Raw genomic sequence first — 26,647 nt, 5'->3', positions numbered from 1 at the left:
GCACCTAAGTCAAGCGACACATCACATTCAGGGTTTGGTTACTTTCCCTGTGTTGGGCATAAGGATGGCTCTGCCTGTTCACCTTCATCAGCTGGCGTGACTGCCGTTTGGTGTGAACAAGAAATTGCACTGATTTAGTGGGCAATAAAAGCTTCTTAAGCACTGTGCGTAGTTGTTTAGCAGAGAGATTGAATTTTAAAACTTGCACCTGATTATTTAGCAGCTTTAGAAATATTTGAGGACGTTCAGTTATCAGGTAAAGCTGCTTTGCAATGTGATTTCTATAATGCTGGGCTTCTGCAGAGGCTGCTTAACGCAGACAAGGCACAGGCATTTTTCGTCTTCATGTGTTGCTTTGGAACATTCTGCTCTTGCACATTTTTACCCAGCCAGATAAGCATGCTTCTATGGGCCACAAGGATGTAGATTCTTTACTAATTCTTTGTAAATACATCATTTTAATGACCAATCCTTAAACCAAGTGGATTGCTGATCATTAGAGACATTTATTGTCTGTGTTAGGGGTTTTGCTATTTCTGGTGCATTTACATTTATAGCTCTTTTTTTTTGTTTTGTTTTGCACCTGAACAGCAATGAACCTGGCTTGCTTTGAGACCCATGTTTGTCTACCTTTCCTTGGCTCTGTGATATTAAGTAAGTGCCTCATCCTTTTTGTGAAATGGAGGAGTCAATGCATTTTTTTTTTTTTTAGTATTGCTGTGAGCCTTAAATGACTTAATGTGGGGCTGGTGCCATGGCTCACTTGGTTAATCCTCCACCTGCGGCGCTGGCATCCCATATGGGCGCTGGGTTCTAGTCCCAGTTAGGATGCCGGATTCTGTCCCGGTTGCTCCTCTTCCAGTCCAGCTCTCTGCTGAGGCCTGGGAGGGCAGTGGAGGATGGCCCAAGTGCTTGAGCCCCTGTACCCGCATGGGATACCAGGAAGAAGCACCTGGCTCCTGGCTTTGGATTGGCACAGAGCCAGCAGTAGCGGCCAACTGGTGAGTGAACCAACAGAAGGAAGACCTTTCTCTCTCTCTCTCACTGTCTATAACTTTACCTGTCAAATAAATTTTAAAAAATGACTTAATGTAAGGGCAAGTGCTCTCTTGTAAATTGTACAAGAACCTTCAAAAAATGACCCATATTGTTATTCTAATTCAGATGTACGAACTAAAATCATTTCATGTTCTATAACGGAGTATGGGTGGGTTAGTAGCATCCCGAAGATCTAAACTAGAGCTGTAGTGGGATGCTAGAACTTTGGTAATGATTGGATGTGTAATTGGTAATTTAACCAAGAGGACAGCTGAATATGGGGGAGGGTATTTCATGGTGAGAGCTGTTTGGAGAAAGAACAAAGGGGAGGGACGTGCTTCAGAGACTTCCTAGAAGGGGTAATCCCTTCAGTCCACAGAAACTGCTGTGTTCTGTCACTTTACAGGCAGGGTAGCACAGTTAGATGAGTCAGTCCCTGATCACCACTTCCTAGTTGGGTGGATTGTTTTAATTCCTTTGGAAAAAGTGAAGATAATAACGACCTACTCACCTCACAGGGTTGGGAAGATTAAATGAGACAATGGATGTGAAGTTCAGGGTGCATAACGTGGCCCTCTGAATATCTTCTCCTTTTTAATTTTTGGTCCCACAGGAGCTCTAACAAGCCAAGCCACTATCGCTATGACTAGAAGCTTCTGTACTTCTCAGAACATTCAGGCAAGTTCTGAAAGCAATCAGTGGAGTCCTAGTAAGCACTTTGGGATTACCCAGAATGCTGCCTAAACCTGTTAATAGTTTGAGTATGTGTAGCCACCTCAGTGATCAGGTGCAGGCAAAGCTGTAGGTGTTCAGTGTGTGGAAAGACTCTAAAAGGAGGTTCAGAGGGCCAGCTGGGGTCTGTGCGGTGGAGGGGTTATGGGGAGGAAAGGATTACAAGGATTAAGTCAGAACTTCAGAGATAAGGGTTCTGGGTTGAGGAATGAGAAAGTAAACACCAGCTTAAGCTGGGCAAAAGAACTGAATTTTCTAAGCTGTGGACTTGATTTATTGGATTATTTTTAAGTGTTTGTTACCTGCTGTTCAGACAACTGAGGGGTCTGACATAACCTCTTAAGAATCTTTAATTTCAAAAATCTATAAAAGGGTAGCTGTCTATGATTTTAGCTATTAAATATATAAAGGCATGCAATTAAGCTGCTAAAATGGAAATTATTTGAAGTAAGGAAGCTTTTTTTCCATGCTGTCAGATTTAGCCCTAATGTGCCTTACTTGTATAGTATGGTAAGTGTGGACAAAATGTCACAGCACAGCTACTGAACACTTTCATTTTCAAGATCTTTTTAAAAGTTCTCACTAAAGAGAAAATGAATGAAGTTTTGAAAATTGTCTATATCTCAAAGATAGGTAGATTTTTAAATTATTATGACTATCCTCTAAAAAATTTCATCTTTTATCTGTGCATAGTTAGAAACTATTTCTCACCTTTCCCATTCCTATTTCTTCCATGCTATCTATATTTTGGTAATAATATCAATAGCCCCATCTTATATTTGAGCTTTCCAGTTTTGATATGGCCATCACTTCATTTGAAGCCAAGGTAATTTAAAAGTTTTACCTTCTTTTTTATTTTTAAAGATTTATTAATTTGAAAGGCAGTGTTTCATAGAGGCAAAAGCAGAGAGAGAGGGGGAGAGGTCTTCCATCCACTGGTTCACTCCCCAAATGGCCGCAATGGCTGGAGCTGGACTGATCCAAAGTCAGGAGCCAGGGGCTTCTTCCAGGCCTCCCACATGGGTTCAGGGGCTCAAGGACTTGGTCCATCCTCTATTGCTTTCCCAGGCTATAGCTGAGAGCTGGATCAGAAGTGTAGCAGCCAGGACTTGAACCGGCGCCCATGTGGGATGCTGGCACCTCAGGCGGCAGCTTTCTATGCCACAGTGCCACCCCTAAAAGCTTTATTACATCAGAGTTTTCCTGAATATGTAGGAATGTGCATGATGTGGAGAAAAGGACAAGGAGAAATGAGGTGAACACTTCCGACCAAATAATCCAGGAGGTGGAAGAGAGGAAATGTTGGTGGAGTATCTCTATGGTATCTTCTATTCCCAGGTACCATGGCTGTGACTAGGATGGGTATGGCAGAGTTGTGATGGAGGACAATGTGAACACACGTGCAGACCTGTCACCTTTCTTAAGGTAGGAGTGGGCTGGACCGTGAAGAAGTGCCTTTGTGTGTGTGTGTACCTATCATGTACCTGTGGATGCTAGCAGTTAGCCCATATGTTTTCTAACATTCTCAACAATGCTAATAGATAGATTTGGTTTCTACCATATCATGGGAAATAGGCTCAGAGGCTTATGGGTAAGTCACCGATATGCACTTAAAAATAAATCTGTGTTGCTATGCTCAAAGGATGTTTAGAATAAAATTTCTAGTGTGGCCTTCTGATATATTTCCCTAGACTTTTTTGGAAATCCAAATGGAAGATCTCATTGTGTCCCTGGAAATGAGGATGGCTCCTCTACTTACAATGTGAGACCAGGACAAAATAAAGGTAGTTGGAGAGTGTCTCAGTGAGGGCCATACCTGTGGATGCTTTGTTCTAGAACCTGGATTTGGTGCTGGTCTTGTTGATTTTGCTTCTTCATCTCTTCTTGTTCTTTTCCACTGCTGATTCCATCGAGAAGCCATTTCTCCCTTAAGGCCTTTTTCTGAAGTAAGAAAACATCAAGATTTTTCTCTGTGTAAGGCAACAATTTCCAAAATATATTGCTTCCAAACCTTTGAAGAGGAATGATTTTCTCTCCCTGCCTTGTCTAAATTAATCTGTTATTGTCCTTCATGGTAGCCCATATTACTCGCTTCCAAAGCCAGTTTTTATGTCTCCACGTCCTATGTATTTTTCAAAGTCTAGTTTAGGTGCTCCTTCTCTGTATCCCCCTTGTGGCCCCTCCCTGGCAGCCCATCTTCACCCTCAGAGAACTTTCCTTAGAATCATGTTCCAGCATAGTTGGAGGAATCATCTAAGGACCTCAAAATGCGATGTCTTTACTGTTGTTTAATTAATGTGTATGTAAATAAATAATACGTAAATAATCATTTATTTGAGAGGCAGAGACAAAGAGAGATAGACATAGAAAGATTTCCATCTGCTGTTTTACTTACCAAATGCCTGCAATAGCTGAATCTGGGTCAGGCTGGAGCCAGAAGCCTCGAAGGAACTCATCTCAGGTTTCCCACTGTAGGTGGTAGGGACCCAAGTATTTGAGCCATCACCTGCCACCTCCCATGGTGCGCAGCAGCAAGTTGATGGAATTGTAAGGGGAACCAGGATCTAGGCCCAGGCATTCTGATATGAAATGCATGTCCCAAGTGGCATCCTTACTGCTAACCTACCTCGTGTTTTAAACAAAGTTTAAAGCTCTTTGAAGCCATTTTGATAATCACTCCAGTGACTGCATATAATGACTGCTCTAAAAAATATTTTGTGGGAATAATTGGAATAGTGGGCAAAACGGAAGATTGGTATCATGTCTTAAACTAATTTTACACTAGATTTTTGCTGTGTGGTGGACATTTATTGTGTTGCCTACCCAACATCCTTTTTTCTGGAAGTCTTGCTGGCTCTATGCAGTGTTAACTTGAGCTTCCTTACTGTTCCAATAGTAGGATGCACAAAATTCGCCAGTCTTTCTAAACATTGGTGACTTGAATTTTTGTCAACTTTGACAATACAAAGAAGACTTATGTTTCATCATACAGGAAAAAAATCCTCTTGAATTTGCATGAATGAATTAAACTTCTGGACCTGAACCTAGGAAGACCTAACTGAAAGAGGCCTGTCAATTCTGGAGAGGCTTCAGCTGGCCTAAAATATGTTTCAAGTAGAAGCTGCCACATGTATGATTCTTTTTTCCCTAGGAGTTTGCATTTCTCCCTTTCTGCTGTAGGAATGGGCTGTCCTCCCGTATCTGCTTTATCTCTATAAATTATTTGTCTAGTTACTGATAATTATTCATTGGGGGTTCACTATGTCTAAAATGGTGATGAGAGAGTGGAAACTTTATCTTCTAGAACTTGTTTCACTTAAAGTTAAAATGGGAGCAAGTAAGAAGAATTTTGTGTCTTTTCTTAAAATGGAAGCTAGAATTAATATCAAGGGATATACATATTTTTGCATTAAAGTTTTAATTAATCTTGATTGTGCTAGGTAATTCCCAAGGATTGGTTACTTTAACTAAGACAATGGCTTTCAAGCGATTAAAAAATTAATATTAGTTACAAAAATATTAAATGGAATTATAGTTTTGAGGAAAAAAATATTGGACAACTCTATTTCATGCAGAGAGGTGGCCAGGACATGATATGAAAAGCACTATATTAAGTGAATAACAATAGCAGCCCAGATCATCATATTTGTGTTGGCCTTTTCAGAACCTTAAGCAATCACATGTGCACAACACACACAGTAAGTGCACTTGGTATTATCCTGCTCTGTGGTCATAGAGTCTTTCCCCTAGCATTATCCTAACCATTTATTATAGTTGATTAACTGTTTGCAAAAATATTTTTCCACAACTTGGTAAATATTACTGGAATGGGTTAAAATTTAGCTCCTGAGGTCAAAGATTTCAAGGAAATCTACGTGTATGGGCATTTTAAGAGTTTATATTGATTGTAATTTTTTGATTAAATTTGAAAATAGTGCACAGTAAAAAAGACAGGACACCTATCGAAATAGGTGATAATCTTCACAGATCTTTATAAGGATAGTTCTAGTCAATACATATCTCTATAAAAACACTCCCATGGGATGGTCTCATACTGAGTTAGAAGGGGCAGAGAATCATGCCTGTGATGTGATTAGGTTAATTTGGGGCCACATTTCTTAGTCTGGATAAGAATAATTTTAGTGTTAGTCTTATAAAATTTTTTTCATTCTTCAAAAATTGTCATTTTCCCCTCCCTGGTGGAGGTTTCTTTGAACTAGAAAAAGAAATACAGTTTGGATGTATAATCAAAATGATCAGGTACAACCACATATTGTAGTTATTCTGCTTTTGAATCACAGCTTAGACTTGTGCATTAGTACATAATGCTAATGAATGTAATAAAATGTATCTCACAACAAAGAAATTCAGAGTCAGAAGGCATTTGAACTAAATGAAAATGTAAGTGACATGCAGGGGATAGGGTTTGACTTAGTGGTTAAGACGTCAGTTGGGACCCCTGCATCACATATCCGAGTGTGTGAGTTGAGTCCTGGCTCCACTCTTGATTCCAGCTTTCTGTTAGTCCACATCTTGGGAGACGGCAGGTGATGGCTCAAGTTGTTGAGTCTCTGCCACACACATGGGAAACCTGGACTGAGCTCCTGGTTCCTAAGTCTGATCTGGCCCAGCTCTGGTCATCGCAAGAGTTTGAGGGAGCGAATCGGTGGATGGGAGCTCTCCCTGTCTGTCTTTCTGACTCTGCTTCTGAGCCTCTCTAATAAATAATTAAAATAAATAAACTGAATGGATTTACAGAAAATAAAATTTTCTAGATTGAGTTTATTTTGTTTTCCTCAGTGGCATGAGATTGTGACCATTTTATGAGGCAGAAAGAACAAATCTCAGAATTGCTTGAGTATTAGAATGCTAATAAGGTCCCTGCATGTGTGTCATGGGTGTGATCATCTGCTCAGGAGATAAAGATTAGAGAGAGATCATGTAGCTATTTTGAAATAGGTGTACACTAATACAAGGGGAGTACTTTGTTAGTGTTTGTGTCTATGTTGTTTAATGTGTATCATTGAAGTGTAATGAAATCATTTGCAATTGGGAAAGCAGTGAGAACCATCATGGGATCCAGGACAAATGGCTAAGAAGGAAATGAGACAAGCTGGTAACTGCAGAGACCAAAAGAGCTCTCCTGACTTGGTGAACATATTGTAGGATTGATTTTTAAAATACTTCTGCACATTTTTGAACTCCATTTTGGAATTATGCCTTGTTGCTATTTGCTATGGCAAACTATTTTCTGCACAACTTGGAGGAATGTTTTCTGTTGAGACAGCCACTCTTTCCACTATGTTCCCCTTGCAGTTTATGCCTCCCATATAGTGTTCAGCACGGGATAAATGTCATGGTGTTTATGTGTCCAATATCATTTTAAAGGCACAAACCCGATTTTATTTATTTTTATTGTGTTCCCTGTACATAATAGGAGCTTAATAAATATGGGGTCTGGTCTGAAGCAGTGGCATCCCATATGGCTGCCAGTTCTAGTCCCGGCTGTTCCACTTCCCATCCAGCTCTCTGCTATGGCCTGGGAAAGCAGCAGAATATGGCCCAAGTCCTTGGGTCCCTGCACCTGCGTGGGAGACAAAGAAGAAGTTCCTGGCTCCTGGCTTCAGATCAGTGCAGCTCCTGCCATTGCGGCCAACTGGGGAGTGAACCAGCGGATGGAAGACCTCTCTCTTTCTCTGCCTCTCCTCTCTCTGTGTAACTCTGACTTTCAAACAAATAAATAAAAAAAATAATGTTTATTTACTGAATGGCTCTATGTACACCTATATAAATTCTACTTATCAGGGATGGGTATTGTGGCACAGTGGATTAAGCCTCTGCTTGCCAGGCTGACATCCCATATTAGAGTGTTGGTTGGAGCCCTGGCTGCTCTGCTTCTGATCCAGTTTCCTGCTAATGTACTTGGGAAAACAGTGGAAAATGGCCCAAATACTTGGGTCCCTGCCACCCACATGGGAGACCCAGATGGAGTTCCTGTGTCCTGGCTTTGCCCTGGCCCAGTCCTGGCTATTGTAGGCATTTGGGGAGTGAAACAGTGGAAGGAAGATCTCTCTCTCTCTCTCCCCCTCACCTCTGCCTTTTGAATACATAAATCACAAATCTTTCAAAAAATTCAACTTTTCAGTTAAGACTCAACTTAAATCCCAGATCTTTGATAGAATTTTAGTACTTACATTCTAACTGAAAACAAAACAAAACAAAAACCCAGAAAACTAAAATCAAAACCCAAAACACAATACCCTTCTCACTGAACTCATCTTAATTCTTTAACACTGAATTTTCCAAATTAGGAAAATATGTTATTCCTTTTCTCTTCCTCCAACCACACACACTCATTTGGGTCAGTGCACAGCTTGGGAAACTATAACATTTTATGCAGAGAAAATGACAAGTGCTTTCTTTAGGTACAAACAGCCCTGGGCCAGACTGCACAGTTGGCAAGGCAGTGTGGGAAGAATTTCAGCACTCCATTTCAGGTAAGTGTGTAGTACACGGCCTGCACACCTGTGTCCAGCCATCCAAGGCCTTCCTGCCTGGCATTTTGGGGGGCCCGTGTTGTGGCAGAGTTTTAAGGCACTACGTACAATGCTGGTATCCCATATGAGGGCCAGTTGCTTCACTTCCCATCCAGCTCCCTTCTAATGAGCCTGAGAGAGCAGCAGAAGATGACCCAAGTGCTTTGGATCCTGCCACCCACTTGGGAGACCCAGAGAAGCTCTTGGCTCTGGCTTCAGCCTGGCCCAGCCCGGATGTTGAGGCCATTTGGGGAATGAACAAGTGGATGGAATTTCTCTCTCTTTTTCTCTCTGTCTCTTTTGTCTGTCTCTCTGTAACTGTATCTTTCAAATAAAAAAATCTTTAAACAAACAAACCAACAAACAGAGTGTTTTTGGCAGGGTTGGATTAGAAGCGACCTCTTGGATTCCAGAAAGCTGACCTCTGAATTTCTGTCAAGAGTGTTTTCGGCAAGAAATGGGGTGCCGTCCCCAAAAATGGAGCTTTCAGTGAAACTCACTTTCTAGGGGGGACTGAGGGGCTATCTCAACCCCTTCATCTACTGTGAATGCTCCTGTTATCTGGCTACTCATTCTCAAGGACAGCCATTGCTCAAAGCTAGCGAACTGCCAGTTTACTCAGAAGCAGGAGGTGGTTCACTGTGAGATCCAAATTGTATGCAAAGTGTGTGTGTGTGTGCGTGTGTGTGTGTGTGTGTGTGTGTGGTACTTGTACAGAATGGGAGGAGGGAGAGAATGTACAAACTCTGGTTTTGGAGTTAGAAATGATCTATCTCAAAAATTATTCTGATTTCATTTGAATTGGATGGAAAAAATTGATACATTTGCTTTTATTTCATTTATTTTCTGGGAATACACACTGCGTTTCTTGTGCATGTCTACTGTTCAAGTAAATTCAATGTGACATATTGCAAGAATTGCAGGTTAACCACAGTTTGAAACTATCCATCAAACATTGGAAATGTCAACCTGAATACAAGCAAAGAAGCCCACAGAATCCAGGGAACTGGGGCTAATTGGAATCATTATATTTCTTTTCAAAAGTGGTTACTTGTTCCATTAAAAAATGGATTCAGCTGAATTTGGCAAGCCTAATTTTAATTTTGTAGACCCCATGAGAGGGGGATAGCATTATTTCATTGAGAGGATTCATTAAATCTGTAGATAACAGCCCTCCCTGCCAGATAAATCTGGTTTCCTGCTGGGGCCTGTTCACAAGGCGCTCCTGTGTGTCATTTGCTTGCATCCTGTGACTAGGCTACGTAATAAAATGTTGAAAGTCAATGTGCTTTAATTACAAAATGACCACACCCGGGGAAAGATGTAAAGTCTGATTTTAAAAATGGAAGCTTATTTCTGGTTATGATCTCATGTTCTGTCAAAACAAAATAAAACAGAAACCCGAGCCACACTGAAACAACTTTGGATTCATTGCATTGAGTTTTTAAATACAAGCATCCTTGACCACACCAGACACTAGACACTGTCTGTTCTGCAGCCCCTAGGGAATGGCCAGCCTTTCATTGATTTCAAAAGGAACTTCCTAGCTGCCTCTACTCCCTAGGGATATTTAGTAAGACTGCATTCAGGGCCAAATTCTCAAGGCTGAATTCTCAAGGTTACCTAAGAAAATTAGGAAATCAGCAATAAGGGAGAAAGTAAGAAAATCATATTTTCAACTTTCCACATGTTTGCCAGAAGGTATTAATCTTATATGCAAATATCACTGGCTTACTGGCCTCCCCTATGGTTAGTAGAAGTTAGTGAAACCATGTTGGGATTTTTTGTCTTTCTAAAGCATCTTCACTACTGAAATTTGAGTGCACTGAAATATTTCGATCCAAAATCATTGAAATGAAATTAAAGTCATAAGTTACCTTCAAATGCTGGTGTTTTAGTTTTTCTTCTTCTATTTTTAGACGCTTCTGTGAGATTTCTTCCTGTATTTTTCTTTTATCCTGAAATAAAAAAAGTTCCAAATTTACTTTTAAATATATTTCCTTGGGGGATAGGGTCGTTATCCGAATGGCTAGCAAGGATATGCTCTTGGCACTGGTGTGAAGCTGCTGTGGAAATTCCTACTTCAAAGCAGAGGAAGGCGAAGGAGAGAAGGAGACGTTCAAAGCCGTTTGCTTACAGGAGACGATATGGAAAGCTTTCTTGCCTGAAAGGGAACTCAAACATTTTAATGTCTTTGCTTCCCCACTCTCCTTTTCATTCTTCCCCATTAGTCTAGTAAGATTGTGCTTCTGGGTGATGCCATGGAAAATGGGCATTTTCAGGAGGGCATTTTGAAGCAGGCATGAGGAAACATTGTGAGAAGAGAAACTGCTCCGGGCACCATGTTGGAGAAGCTGCGAGGTAAAAGGCAAAGCCTTGCAGATGGCTGCAGAACTAGGAGGTTGGAAAGTGAGATGTTTCTTCCTTGTGTGACTGGCTACAGGAAGATAGGACAAAAGAGTTCAGGTCATGCTTCTTAACCCCAAAAGGGCTTTGACCTGAGGTTAAAAAAAGAAAGCAACATGGGGCTATGTTGTATTTTTCAGCAAGTTTCATTACATTAACTGAAAGACAAGCAAACCAGCAAACACCCAGGAAGCATACCTATTAGTATACAGAGGTTGTCTCTAGAAACTAGACAGTACACAGTCTGTTTGATTTCTGGCTCCTCCATTACTAGCTCTGTGTCCTTGCACAAAATCCCAACTTCACAGTGCCTCAGTTGTCTCATCTGTAAGATGGGACTACTAGGTGTACCTAGTCATCAGATAAGAACAGCACATGAACTCGAACATGGAGAAGTTCCTAGAACAGTGCCTGACATATAGTGTTCAATAAAATTAAGTAAATAACCCCTTAGCTTGGTAATCACACAGAAAACAACTTGTTAATACTGACAGTGCTTCCATTGATCTGCAAAGTTTTAGAGATTCCCAGTCCAGACTTATTTGAGACATGTGACAAGCTGTGCCTAAAGATCCTCATTTCCTTCTTTTTGATCAGAGGTGACATTATCCTCCATCTGATTCATAAGAGTTGGTTTTAAATTTGCTTTCAAAATTGAAAACTCAATAGATAAAATATTCTTGCCAAAAAAGACATCTAAAAGAATTGGAAGCAGGCTTAGACAGTAATTTAGAGGGAAGGGTTCCAAAAATATTTGGCAGCACTATTGAAATAAGTACATGGCTTCCTGATGTGATCCCTTTGAAGATGAAAACTTTTTTGATGTATAAGTTCAGGTACATTTGTTGAAGGAAAACAACATGTCATTTTCCAACTTTATGTCTTGTTTCTATTTGTGTGTAAGAAAAATGTAGGAATTTGTCAGCATTACTTTTTAAATTTCATAAACAGTTATTTCGGAAAAAGCTAGCTAGTCAACAGTATGAGTATTCAGGATCACTTCTTTGCTTTAACAAAATCTCATCATTAGCGACAAAAATGCTGAAAATCTCCGTGAGTCAATTCCCACTATATCTAGAGACTGTTCCTGAACAAATATTAGTTATATTTTATAATTTATTGTGCCAGACATTTTGGTAAGTGTTTTACAGGCACTATTTTACTTAATAGTCATAATAATAAAGAGGACTATAATGATTTGCATTTTACAATGTAGCAAATGGAAGTTTAGGGGAGATGAACTCATTCAGTTTTTACAGCTAATAAGTGGCAGAGACAAGATTTGAACCCAGGGAACCGGAGGTTAGCTTCCATATGCTTAGCTAATTCATTCTACCATTTCCTTGAGTTGAGAAGTTAGCTAAGCAAGTCATGGCTGACTTCGGTCTTTGCCCTTTTCATCATGAAGTGCTGTGGCCTGGAGGCCTGTGCCAGGACAGCAACTCATGAGGGAGACTTCTCATTGGAAGGGTGCACATTTGAGTTCCCTGGATGTAGTGCTGTGACTCTTCAGCCCTCCCAATGACTAGTTTATGGAGACGAGGCCATGAGCACACTATGTGTGTAAACACTGATTGCAGAAGCCAGCAATGCCTCCACATCCCTGATGATTGCCAGCTTGGGCTGGTTTTACTTTGGGGTTAGTAATCAGGCAATGGAAGCCGTGGGTAGAGGCAGGGCATCTAGAATGTTTTGACAACATAAGGCTTACGCAAGTGTTGCTAAGAAATACTAATGTTTTGTCAATCGGAGATAATATGATGCCTCTCTTGTATCAATGTAGATAGATAGCAAGGTAATTTTATAACATTATAGGCACATTCTTATTTTTTTAAGTGCTATTTTAAAGGTCACAGAAATGTCAGTTATTTAAAATTTATTTTTATTTTCTTTTGGAAAGGGTAGAGCATGTTTTGGTCCATGGGTTCATTTCCCAAGTATCTGCAAATGCAGGGGATGGGTTGGGCCAAAGCCAGGAGTGAGAAACTTGATTCATGTCGCAGAAACTCAGTTACCTGAGCCATAACCTGCTCTTCCATGTGTGTACTTCAGCAAAAAACTGAAGTCAGTAGAGAAGCTGGGACTCGAATACAGGCATGACTAAGCGGTACCTTAACTACTGTGGTAAAGCTGGCCCCCAGGATTGACCTTTAGTCATTTAACTATTAATTTATCCAATACTTAGATATTCATGTATAAATGTGGTATTCAAGGTGACAATAGGAGTTGTTTAAATATTAAAAAAATTATTTTGAAATAATAGTCTTTCCAAGGGGCTCCCATTTTCTTTCTTTCTTTCTAAAGACTTATTTATTTATTTGAGAGGTAGAGTTGTAGACAGAGAGAGGGAGAGACAGAGAGAAAGGTCTTTCACCCGCTGGTTCACTCCCCAAATGGCTGCAATGACTGGAGCTGGGCCAATCTGAAGCCAGGAACCAGGTGCAGGTGCAAGGGCCCAAGTACTTGGGCTATCTTCTACTGCTTTCCAAGGCTATAGCAGAAAGCTGGATTGGAAGAGGAGCAGCCAGGATACGAACTGGTGCCTATGTGGGATACCAGTGTCACAGGTGGAGGCTTAGCCCAATATGTCACATTACCAGCCCCAGGGTCTACCATTTTCATAAAGAAGGAAAATCATTTATGGAAGTAGCTATAGTCTGAGAAATAAAGTGATATATGTCATTACTAAGGCACAAGTAAAGTACTATGAGGGCTGAGGAGTGACAGGGAGAAGTTGATTTCAGTTGATGTTGTTAGGAAAGGTCCTGGAGTTGTGTCCAAGTAGAGTATGTTGGGTAGTTGCTGGGGCCTCAGTAGTAGAGAGAAAGAGCAGTCAAGGGCTTGATGTGAGCAGAGGCCTAGTATTAGAATATAGCAATATTATTTGGAATGTAAGTCTGTAATCTTAATCACCAAACAGGGAGTAGCAGAGAATAAACTAAGAACATCAGGATATGGGTAGAATTTCAATAGGTGACGCTGAATGGCTTGACAAGAGGTTTAGAGAAGAATGATGGAATTAAAACCATGCTTTAAGAAGTTAGCCTCATTGTAGAGCACACAGTAAAGAAGAACTTGAAGGGGATAATTAGGCCACTGCAACAAGCTGTGTGTTAGTCCATGGGTGAACAAGAAGCAGAACAGGGCATGGATGTAAAAGATAACAAGGAGTTAAAATTGGCCGGACTTGGCCACTGATGACTTACAGAAGTGAGAGAGAGAGGAAGCAGTCAATGGGATATAAGGCATTTATGCCTAAATAACTGACAGGAGAACAGATAACTATCAAAAATAGAAATTCAGGGGCCAGCATTGTGGCATAGCAGGTAAAACTGTGGCCTGAAATTCTGGTATCCCATAGGGGCACCAGCTGGAGTCCTGGCTGCTCTATTTCTGATCCAGCACCCTGCTAATGGCCTAAGAAAAGCAGCAGAAGATGGCCCAATTGCCTGGGCCCCTGCCACCCACATGGGAGACACAGATAAACTCCTGGTTTCATCCTGTTAAGCTTTGGCCATTGGTACTATCTGGGAAGTGAACCAGGGGTGAAAGATCTATGTCACTCTGTGATGAGACAATCGTCAAATGTTTTCAGATTCATTCTACTGGAAGCTATAATCTTACAACTTTATGACTAGCTTTGTTGATATTTTCAGTGGTTAGGGTGTGAAAAGAAAAAATGCAGAAGTTGCTTATTTGAGCTTAGATACCACCAACAGTGCAGAGTTGGCTAATCTAGCAGAAAGGCATGTGATAACAGTATTTCCAAAAAAGAATCTTGGGCAGAGTCAGAAGTTTACTAAATTTCAGTGAAAGTAGATTTAAAAAATTCTTCAGGGGCTGGCGCTGTGGTGTAGTGGATAAAGTCACTGCCTGCAGTGCCAGCATCCCATATGGGCACTGGTTGGAGTCCCAGTTCCTCCACTTCCAATCCAACTCTCTGCTAGGGCCTGGGAAAGCAGTGGAAGATGGCCCAAGTCCTTGGGCCCCTGCACCCACATGGGAGACCTGGCGGAAGCTCCTGGCTCCTGGTTTCAGATAGGCACAGCTCCGGCTGTTGCCACCAACTGGGGAGTGAACCAGGGAATGGAAGACCTCTCTCTCTTTCTCTCTCTCTCTCTGCCTCTCAAATAAATGAATCTTAAAAAAAATTATTCAAAAATTTTTATAAACTCTCAAAGTCAGAAAAGTCTCTAGAGAGAAGAAAGATTATAGAGCAAAGATGATTTACAAATGGAAACATGCATATACAATTAAAAATGATCTCAGATATGAAGAAGATAGCAATTGTAAACCAAACCAAACCAAGTAGTTTATATCATAGAAAGCTTCCAATGAGCTCCCACAACCCAGGAAGGAAGGGAAGAGGACGGCACCTGTTTGTAATAGTGTAAGTAAGGTGAAATTCCAGTGATGTGAAACTGTGACACACACACAAGAAGCACTGAGAGCACCAGAAAAAGCTGTGTGTGTGTGTGTGTGTGTGTGTCTGTGTTATACTGACTCAAAAAGCAAAGCTGCAAAGACTTCCAGTGAGATACACACTGTGCTATTAGGAGCTCTTTCACTTTTGTATTGCTCCCATATTTTTTAATTTTATTTTTATTTTTTGACAGGCAGAGTGAGAGAGAGAGACAGAGAGAAAGGTCTTCCTTTGCCGTTGGTTCACCCTCCAATGGCCGCCGTGGCCAGTGCGCTGCGGCCAGCACATTGTGCTGATCTGAAGCCAGGAGCCAGGTGCCTCTCCTGGTCTTCCATGGGGTGCAGGGCCCAAGCACTTGGGCCATCCTCCACTGCACTCCCGGGCTATAGCAGAGAGCTGGCCTGGAAGAGGGGCAACCGGGACAGAATCCGGTGCCCCGACCGGGACTAGAACCTGGTGTTCTGGCGCAGCAAGGTGGAGGATTAGGCTAGTGAGCCACGGTGCCAGCCGCTCCCATATTTTCGATGAAGGAGAATGATCTTTGTTCTGGAAATCGTAGAACAAATACATTTACAGGGAAACTGATGCCTAACAGGGAGCAGCAGGGAAGACAGAGCTCCTCCAGTCTTTGACCTCTCATAGGTTTCTTATCATGAAGTAAAAAATATATATAGGCATCAAGGAAGAATTTTGTTAAATAATCTCCTTGGACTCTTGGATGAATTAAAAAGGTATCAGAAGACTGAAAGTGGTAAAGGACCCAATATTTTAAAGGCTAGTGAATTTATTGGTTAATCCCTAGCAAATTGTAGAATAAGTTGTGTTTAGACAACGAATGTCTAGGATATATTCTTAGATGATTAAAAACAGATCCAAAACTCACATTTTTTCCTGATGTTTAATTATTTCAAGATCTACAGATGATGATGATTATGATGGTCAGAATAATGTTAACTGAGAACTTCTGTGTCAGAAACTATTTAAAGCACACAAAAGTATCTATTTAGTATTCTTCAAATTTCCATAAAGTAGGGACCATGTTTATTCACATTATGCAGGGGAAGGAGCTGAGGAGGAAGATAAATAGATTATGGGAATTTTGTAGATTTTAGCTCGGTTTTGGACAAAGCTTTTAAACTTATATTTAGGGTGTTTATGGAAATATGAACAGAAAAAGAGTATTTATTTGAGGCTGGCATTGTGACACAGCACGTGAAGCCACTGCCTGTGACACAGGCGTCCCATATGGGCGCCTGTTCAAGTCCTGGCTGCTCCACTTCTGATCCAGCTCCTTGCTCAGGTGCCTGGGGAAAGCATCAGAAGACGTCCCAGTTTCTTGGGTCCCTGCCACCCACGTGGGAGATCCATATGGAAGTCCTGCCTTCTGGTTTCTGCCTGGTTCAGCCCTGGCCATTGCAGTCATCTGGGGAGGGATCCAGCAGACAGATGACTCTCTGTCTCCCTGCTGCCTCTCTCAGCCTTTCCAGTAAAAAAAAAACTTAAAAAAACAAGTATTTATTTAAAAGTGTCAGTCCTAACTTTTTTTTAAACCCTCTTTGATGATAGATACAAAACTAGAACTAAACCCAGCAAAAAAAAAAAAAAAATAAATGTGAATATATTGTGATGACTTTCTGAATCAGAATTTCAAGGATGAAGTGGTGTGGGTTGGAAGTTTTCTTGTTAAAAACTGCTTCAGGCAATCGCAGTGATCAGTCAGGTCTGGCAATCAATTCAATAAAAGATAAGTCATGATTTAAAAGAATCTTGGCTGATAGGGAAAATGGAACCAAATTAAAGACTAATTTTATTGTTAATAAGTATAAACTATTATATGTTAATTGTAGAATATTTGAAAAAGTCAGGCAACTCTAAAGAAAATTAGAAAAATTGCTCCAACTTCTACTACTGGTAGAAATAACTACAGTCAACAACTTGGTAAACATTAAGGCAGTTTTTGTTCAATACACATAAAACACAGATATACATGTGTACAGAATATACATGCATAAACCACACAGGGGTCCATATACAGAGTTTTGTGCCTTGCCTTTTGAACCTAATACTATGTCATGAACATTTCCCTTATAATTGAATTTTATTAAAATATTAAAGAGTAGGAATAAGAGAGGGAGGAAATGTACAGTTCAGCACATGCTCTATTGGGCTTACCTCTAACAGTAGAGTTAGAAACGTGCCAGGGAATTCCAATTTGATCCCATTAAGGTGGCATGTACCAATGCCATCTCACTAGCCAAAGTGATCAGTTTCAGTTCATAATTGATGATAATGATATGATTAAGAGTCAGAGGGATCACATAAACAAGACTAGTGTCTGCTAATACCAACTGATAGAATTAAAAAGGAGAGAATGATCCAAGATGGGAAGTGGGATACACAGCAGACTCATAGAATGGCAGATGTCCTAAACAGCACTCTGGCCTCAGAATCAGCCCTTAAGGCATTTGGATCCAGCTAAAAAGCCCATGAGAGTATTTTAGGCATGGAAATCCAAGACACTGTGGCAAAAAACAACAACAACAATAAAAACAAAACAAACAAACAAACAAAAACCTAAATGAAAGATCTCTGTGAGTGAGATCCCAGTGGAAAGAATGGGCCATCAAAGAAGGAGGTACCTTTCTCTGAAGGGAGGAGAGAACTTCCACTTTGACTATGGCCTTGTCTAAATAAGATTGGAGCTGGCGAACTCAAGAGGCTTGGGTCAACAACAGGAGTCACTGTCCACTTACTCCCCATGTAGGATCTCTGTCCTTAATGTGTTGTACAATGTGAATTAACACTATAACTAGTACTCAAACAGTACTTTACACTTTGTGTTTCTGTGTGAGTGCAATCTGTTGAAATGTTTACTCAATATATACTAAATTGATCTTCTGTATATAAAGATAATTGAAAATGCATTTTGATGTGAATGGGATGGGAGAGGGAGCAGAAGATGGGATGGTTGCAGGTAGGAGGGAAGTTATGGGGGAGGGGAAGCCACTGTAATCCAAAAGCTGTGCTTTGGAAATTTATATTTATTAAATAAAAGTTAAAAATAAAATAAAAATATTAAACTTTAATCAAAATATTATAGTTTGCTTGACCATTCTCACCATTTCTGCCTTTTGGGTTGTTTGGAATCTTACTATTATAAATAATTATGTGATGAAGTTCCTTGTATATAAATTTTGGATCACTTTTCTCTATTTCCTTAGGATAGGTTTTGGAATTTAGTTAGGAAGTCCAGTGGAATCCTGTTCTGAAAAATTCCTGTTACAGGTGCTGGCATTGTGGCATAGTTGGTAAACTATTGCTTATGGATGCTGGAATCCTCTATGGGCACTAGTTTGTATCCTGGTTATCCCACTTCTGACCCAGCTCTTTGCTAATGGCCTGGGAAAAGCAGCGGAAGACAGCCCAAGTTTTTGGGCCCCCACCACCTACGTGGGAGACCCGGATCAAGCTCCTGGCTCCTGGCTTAAGCCTGGTTCAGTCCTGGCCACTGTGGCCATCTGGGGAGTGAACCAGCAGATGGAAGACATCTCTGTAATTCTGACCTTCAAATAAGTAAATAAATAAATCTTCAAAAAAAAGTCTTGATACAGCCTGCTGAAATACTTTAATGAGAAATTGCTCTAATTTATATCTCCATAAAACTGGAATTATGAATATTACAAGTAAAAATTTTGAATTAAAGTACAGTATCTCATTAATGTTCTTAATGAGGATACTGTGGTCAAATATCATTCATAATTTACTTGGTTACTCGTATTATTGATTTTTTTAAAAAAAATTGCCTAGTTGTGGTGTCAAGCCACTTTTCTGTGAAGTCTATTATTTACTTACCAGTTTATAAAAGCTCTTTGAAAAAGGGATAGTAACCTTTGGTTTGACACATTATGTATAAATATTTTTATTTATTTATTTATTTATTTTAATTTTTTAATTTAATTTAAATTTTTTTTTTATTTTTGACAGGCAGAGTGGACAGTGAGAGAGAGACAGAGAGAAAGGTCTTCCTTTTGCCGTTGGTTCACCCTCCAATGGCGGGTGCGGTAGGCGCGCTGCGGCCAGCGCACCGCGCTGATCCGATGGCAGGAGCCAGGTGCTTCTCCTGGTCTCCCACGCGGGTGCAGGGCCCAAGCACTTGGGCCATCCTCCGCTGTACTCCCGGGCCATAGCAGAGAGCTGACCTGGATGAGGGGCAACCGGGACAGGATCGGTGCCCCGACCGGGACTAGAACCCGGTGTGTTGGCGCCGCAAGGCAGAGGATTAGCCTAGTGAGCCGCGGCGCCGGCCTATTTATTTATTTATTTTTTGACAGGCAGAGTGGACAGTGTGAGAGAGAGACAGAGAGAAAGGTCTTCCTTTTTCCGTTGGTTCACCCCCCATGTGGCCGCTATGGCTGGTGCGCTGCAGCCGGCACACTGCGCTGATCTGAAGCCAGGAACCAGGTGCTTCTCCTGGTCTCCCACGTGGGTGCAGGGCCCAAGGACCTGTGCCATCCTCCACTGCACTCCCGGGCCACAGCAGAGAACTGGACTGGAAGAGGAGCAACCGGGACAGAATCTGGCACCCAGACCGGCAATAGAACCCAGTGTGCTGGCGCCGCAGGTGGAGGATTAGCCTAGTGAGCCGCGGCGCCGACCCTGAATCACTCCTTAAATGTCCACAAAGGCTGGGGCTAGACAAGGTCAAACCCAGGAGGTATAAACTCAGTCCAGGTTTTCTGCATGAGTGGCGGGAGCCAACTACTGGAGCCATCTCCTACTGCCTCACAGAGTCTGCATTAGGATGCTGGAAACAGGACCTTGAGCCAGCACTGGAATCCAGATGCTCTAATAGCAGATGCAGGTGTCTCAACCCACTGGTCCAAATACCTGGTCCCAATATTTGAACAATGAATTTGTTTCCACTTTTGTCCTACAAGAAATGACTGTTACGTTATGAACACCTCATCTTCATATGCATTTCTTATTTTTCTTCAGTACATGTTCTTTGTAATGAAATTCTAGTTGAGGGGCCGGCGCCGTGGGTCATTCGGTTACTCCTCCATCTGCGGCACCAGCATCCCATATAGGTGCCGGGTTCTATTCCCGGTTGCTCCTCTTCCAGTCCATCTCTCTGCTGTGGCCCGGGAGGGCAGTGGAGGAAGGCCCAAGTGATTGGCCCCTGCACCTGCATGGGAGACCAGGAGGAGGTTCCTGGCTCCTGGCCTTGGATTGGTGCAGCGCAGGCTGTGGCAGCCATTTGGGGAGTGAACCAACGGAAGGAAGACCTTTCTCTCTGTCTCTCTCTCTCTCTCACTGTCTAAACACTACCTGTCAAATAAATTAAAAAAAAAAAAAAAAAAAGGAAATTCTAGGTGAAAGAACAAAGCAATGTTTCAAAAAATATTATTTATTTTCACTTTATCTAAAAGAGTGAGAAAGAGAGTGAGAAAGAGAGAGAGAGAGAGAACTCTTCCATCCATTGATCCACTGATTCACTCCCTAAATGCCTGCAACAGCCAAGGCTGGGCTAAACCAAAGCCAGCAGCCCAGAGCTCAATTCAGGTCTTCCGTGTGAGTAGCAGGGACCCAAGTACAACTGCCTCCCAAGGTGTGCAAGAGTGCTAAGCTGGATGAGAAGCAGAAGAGCTGAGACTTGAACCAGGCACGCTGATATAAGATGTGGGCGTCCTAAGCAACTCCTTAACCACTGTGACCAACACTCACCCCAGAGAGCAATGTTTGAGTTTTCTTATGCCTGTTGCCAAACTGTCCTTCTTTTTTAAAGACTATTCTTTCACAAGCAATGAATGAGAATGTTTCCTTAAAGATTTAGATTGGAATTGCATTAAACTTATAATAAGTTTGGAATAATATGATAACTTTTCTATATTCAAACTACACATCCAGATACACTGTGCCTCTGTAGTCACATATATCATGCCAGTTAACAGTTTCCTTATATAAATCCTGCAATGTCCTTAGTGGGTTTAAAAATGTAAAAACTTCTTCATATAAATCTGGCACATTTCCTTTTGAGGATTATTTTAGGTTTCAACATTTAAAAAATTTTGTAGCTATTAGTAATGAGATATTTTCACATTATTTTTTCCTAATTTTTGTTTTTCAGAAAGTGATTGATTTTTGTATATTCATTGTGTATCTGAAGTTTCAAATTCTTATTCTTAAGTTTAGAGACAGTGGTGCTGAGAACTAGAGAATTTATTAACTTTCTTGAGTTATATGGTTGGCCCAGCAGTGGAACATACGTTGAACCTAATTTTCTGTATCACTAAGGGGTATGCTTTTTATGTCACATGTTTTGATTCCCAAATATGTCAGAAGTACACCCAAATGACAGGTGTTTAGCACTAAAGATCTCTGTACTGGTTAGAGCTCTGTTCAACTCCCAGCACCAGCTTTTCAGTGGTGTGGAATGAACCTGTGATTGAAGAATGACTGAAATTCAGAAGCCAATGGCAGATGTCTTCAGTGGCCAATGTCACAATGATTGGGCAGAAGTTGAAGAAAGCCAGATACTGGCACATCCTGTCAGAACCTTTAGTGTGGAGTGCTATTCTCAAGTGGACCTGGGTACTGATCCACCTGCTGTTGGAAGTGTTTGAGGAAAAGCTGGGTAGGTAGCTCTTGAGCATGATGAAAAAGGATGGAAACGTGAGCACTGAATTTTCACCCGGTATTATGAGTATATCTGCACCTTGCTTTGAAATATACCACTTCTTGAGAATATAATTTTCCTCATGGGCATTGTCTACCTTAGAAAAACTACTACAGAACATGCCTGTGACTATAGACTTGTAGTTCAGGCCACCGAAGATCAGAGATGGGACACAGGCACTCCCTTGACTTGCATCCTCTGGTCTGCTTTAACACAAACCAGGAGGAAAAGAAAGCTCGGCATCAGAAGCAATGGGTGGCAGGCCTATTAATGGCTGATCTGTACAGTGATCTGCCCTCAAGGAGACCCAACAGGCCAGTCCACTGCAGTGGCTTTCAATGTGGTAAGCCTGGGCTTCAGCAGAAGTCAGCTTGTGAAGAGCCCTGGCAGCTCTGCCAAGAGTTGGATCACTGGAAATGGACCTGCCCTGGAGTCGAAGGATGCCCAGGTCAGAGCCACAGATCTTATTGGCTCTAAGCTGAAAAGCCCTTCACTCAGCCCAACTTCCAAAGTGACCACTACAGCTGAGGGGATGGTCAAGTAGGGTCAGCAACATTCCAGGCAGAATTGTAAATTTCTTGTTAGAGATGCCACCTGCCTTTACCTGGCCAGCTCTCCTCCCAGGCCAGCCAAGTAATGAAAGTCAACAGAGTGCCTTCCCCTAGGAGGTTCACACCTCCCTTAGGATATACCCCATGTGAAGAGATAGGTAGGTCTGGGCCTCTTAACTTACAAGGCCTAAAGCCCACCAGATTATTATCAAGCCCCTTCTATCAGGTTCTATTTGCCTCTCAATCAGAAAACTTAATTGTATCTTAGACAGCACCTTTCTTAGCTCCTCTAATAATGACTCTGTCCTTTGTTCTAGACCCTGTCTAGCGTACTTGGGCCTCATTCCTTTGTAATCATAACCTCTACTCTACCACCAATGGCTCTACTCCCAACCTGTGTGTACTGATGGTCCTCTTCCCCACTTAAGGCTGTATAATTGTTCAAACCTGGTAAATGCCACTCTTAGGATCATTGGTTACTATCCTCACTCTGTCTTTTATGACCTTGTCTAAATATGATCAGAGTCGGCAAACTTGGAAGGCTTCCATAGCCTTGGCAGCTCATGACGACAGCCTAGGGTGGTTACTGGCGCCATAAACTGGAGTGTCAATTTGTTGGGTCAACAACAGGAGCCATTGTGCACTTGCTCCTCATGTGGGATCTCTGTCCTTAATGTGCTGTACATTTTGATTTAATGCTATAACTAGTACTCAAACAGTATGTGTCACTTTGTGTTTCTATGTGGGTGCAAACTGTTGAAATCTTTATACTAAATTGATCTTCTGTATATAAAGAGAATTGAAAATGAATCTTGATGCAAATGGAAGGGGAGAGGGAGCGGGAGAGGGGAGGGTTGCGGGTGGGAGGGAAGTTATGGGAGGGGGAAGCCATTGTAATCCATAAGCTGTACACTGGAAATTTATATTCATTAAATAAATGTTTAAAAAAAATCAATTCAATAAAAAAAAAAGAAATATACCACTTCTTAAGTTAATCATAGGCATGGGGTGTGGTTATCACTGTGACTTATGGGTGAATGGAAAACCACACATTTCTAAACTGCATTTGATATAATAAGTTCTCAACCTTAGAACAAATTCGTGGCGATCTCTAAGTAGAATCCACTTCGTGTTCTACTCTTTCATTCCCTTGTCTATTTTTTGTTGTTTATTCTAATGAATAATAACAAAACAAACAAGATAAGGATAAACAACAAACACAAAGCAAACCCCTGAATCATCAAGAGGGGATATGAAACTTGGCCAGTCTTGAGTGAAAAAAAAAAAAAAAAAAAAGCAGCAAACAAAAACAGAACCTGTTAGCAGGCCAGACAATCATAAGATTTCCCTCCCTATGAGACTGATTGTACTTTTTCCTTCAGTCATTCAGGATGAATGAGTATTGGGTATCCCAGCTAGCTAGATCTCATGAAAGAGGAGCCATGAAAGATGGGAAGAGGTCTTTGCCTTGAGAAGCTCTGTTCAGATGAAGAGTGTGTGTAGTGAAGTGGGGGTGAGGTGGAGGTGACAAGGATTTGGGTCTGAAAATGACTGCTTCCATCCTAACCTTCTTGAAATAATAAGTATTTCTGACATGCTGCCAGTCTGTTCTCACCCACTTCTACTCCTGGGGAATGTGGGTGGAACCTGCCATGGTGGAGGATGGGGGACTTCCGAACATTCTGCTTCTGTTCCACTTCAAACTCCATTCATAACAGTGAATAACAAAAACCTGAAATAGTTCTCAACGAGTGTTTCTACTTGATGTTTAAAATAATTTTTTGTGATTTTGTGATCAGAGAATCTGATAAGCAGAGGAGTGGATTCAGATTCCATCATTCAATCCCTTAACTTTTCCTGGGCTTAGGTTATCCACATGTAAAATGGCAATGGTAACACCTGCTTTGAGGAAACTCATAGGACTGGACAAATGAGAGAAAGAATGTGACAGTTATATCATGTTTTGTGAAGTGTAAGTGCTCTATAAGAACAGCTTCTGTTGTTGTTGGTAATGACAGAATTCTTTTGCTAAAGTAATGTCTTTTATATTCTAGATTTGTTTGCAGAGAGTGATCATGAAGAGCTGCTGTATTTTATGTGTGTTGCATTACTCTATGTCAGTCCCTAACTCAGTTACACATGGCAAAATTGGTGCTTAGGACAGAAGCCAATTCTGATTTCTGTTCAGAGCTTCAGGGGATAGGGATAGCTTAGTTCAGCATCTTCAACGGCCTGACTGAATTCTCTGTCCCAGGGTTTTTTGTTAGAACAGTTAAGTGCAAATCTCACTCAAACTACTTCAGTGGTAAATTAGGAAGGTACTCTTCCCAAATGGTTCTAGATGAAGGAATTTTTTTTAAGAAAAGCTATGAAAGCAATTTTGATGTTGAGAACAACTCTTATATCTGGATAATCCTTTTTCCATGTGTTTTCTTCATCTAATTTTTTAAAAAAGATTTATTTATTTATTTATTTATTTATTTGAGAGGCAGAGTTACAGACAGAGGTTTTCCTTATGATAGTTCACTCCCCAAATGGCCACAGTGGCTGGAGGTTGGCCAATCTGAAGCCAGGAGCCAGGAGTTTCTTCCGGGTCTCCCACATGGGTGGAGGGGCCCAAAGACTTGGGACATCTTCCACTGTTTTCCCAGGCCACTTTTCCCCAGAGCTGTATCAGAAGTGGAACAGCTGGGACTCGAACCAGTGCCCACATGGGATACAAGTGCTGGAGGCTTAACCCACTATGCCACAATGCCAGCCCCAAGGGAACTTAAGGCAGTTAATTTTCATGGAGTCTCTTCCCCAAATGACATCACTACCATTTAAAGAAATTAAAAATTCTTATTTTATTTTCAGAGAAGTGAGGCAGCTTAAGACTGGAGACTGGGAAGTGGGAGTCCTGCTTCAGTTTTAGCACAGTTTGAGGCTGCATTTGCTTAGACTCCAGTTACACATAGCCGCTTACACCCTAATTTGCTCTGACCACAGCTTTCTAAAGAAGTAGTATTTTTTCCTTTTGAGCATTCAGTAATGCTCAAAAGAGTTTACAGGAACCCTTGTCAGTAGAGGAGAGAACAAAGTAGCATTATCACTGTCAAGCACACTGGAAAAACCTTTCCCTGTTATCAAAAAACAGTTTCCTTAATGAGCTATCAAATTATTACTCCTCATCACATGATCTCCTTTATGGGTGGGCTATTATGTTTGGCAAAGAAAGGTGGCGTGGCACATTTGTTTGAAGAACCCTTTTGCTTGCTGGAAGAAACATGTAATCTTGGTGTAGCACTGTGGAAAATTGTACGGAACCTTAATTGTGTGACTCTTCTGGCACTGGGTTGCTTTGTATTGAAGTGATTGCTCCATCTTGTACCATCTTCCTGTTACTGTCTTTATGCTCATGACAATTTGGAAGCTGTTCCTGTAATTATGTCTTAACCACGAGGTATGTTGGCTAACAATGGTGCATTATGCGTTTTTTTAGACACTAACACTTTGTTTTTAAGATTTAATTTTGTTTATTTGAAGGGGAAAGAGGAGGAGGGGGAGAGAGAGATAGAGAGAAAGGTCTTCCATCAGCTGGTTCACTCCCCAGATGGCCACAACGGCCAGAGCAGGGCCAATCCGAAGCCAGGAGCCAGGAGCTTCCTGTGGGTCTCCCACGCTGGTGCAGAGGCCCAAGGACTTGGGCCATCTTTCACTGTTTTTCCAGGCCATAGCAGAGAGCTGGTTTGGATGAGGACAACCAGGACATGAACTGGCGCCTGTATGGGATGCTGGCACCACAGGTGGAAGCTTATCCTACTGTACCACAGCGCTGGCCCCTAGGCACTAGCACTTTAAGAAGTCCACAGAACTCTAAATACTACAGTGATGCAAACACACATTAAAGTATACATTTGGTCAAGCTCCTGGCTAGCGTGCTGTTTTCACACTCTCACTTGTGCAGGTAGACTGAATAGAGAGCAGTACATATCGCTGGCCTGGAATACAGAAGCAGGGCTGGCTTCCTGGGCATGTCACCTGGGAGGCAGAGAGGATCAGGCTTAGAAGGGCCCAGCACTTAGTCGAATGCTCTGATGTCGCCATCTTGAAGCTTTGAATACTGTTTGAACGAGGATCTCCGCATTTCTGTTGAGTACCAGTCCCCACAAATTATGTCACTGCTTTTCAGTTATTAATTGTCTTATTGACTGTTCGAAAATCCCAGATATTGGCAAAACAGAAAGGAAGTGGCGAGTGCCCAGTGACTGGGAACATGTGCTAAAGAAATAACTGGAACCCATCT

General features: G+C 41.5%; 1 protein-coding gene and 1 long non-coding RNA gene across 2 annotated transcripts in view; one reads left to right on the top strand and one right to left on the bottom strand.

The window, feature by feature from the left end:
• The window catches only part of PALMD (palmdelphin), a 61,867-nt gene that overhangs the window by 30,200 nt on the left and 5,020 nt on the right, over nt 1-26,647 (bottom strand). The window contains exons 2-3 of the mRNA XM_062191808.1: nt 10,184-10,264; nt 3,587-3,711 (exon numbers count right to left, since the gene is read on the bottom strand). Of these exons, the coding sequence (XP_062047792.1) occupies nt 3,587-3,711; nt 10,184-10,264 (206 nt within the window). The remainder of the gene's footprint in view (nt 1-3,586; nt 3,712-10,183; nt 10,265-26,647) is intronic.
• Nucleotides 44-7,490, top strand: LOC133759975 (uncharacterized). The gene is made up of 4 exons (XR_009865944.1): nt 44-164; nt 592-654; nt 3,109-3,195; nt 7,208-7,490. It is a non-coding gene; the product is annotated as an uncharacterized LOC133759975 (long non-coding RNA).

Source organism: Lepus europaeus, chromosome 5 (assembly GCF_033115175.1).
Source record: "Lepus europaeus isolate LE1 chromosome 5, mLepTim1.pri, whole genome shotgun sequence".
Taxonomy (NCBI): Eukaryota; Metazoa; Chordata; class Mammalia; order Lagomorpha; family Leporidae; genus Lepus; species Lepus europaeus.
Note: the sequence above shows the minus strand (reverse complement) of the source record. Positions and strands in the feature narration are given on the sequence as shown.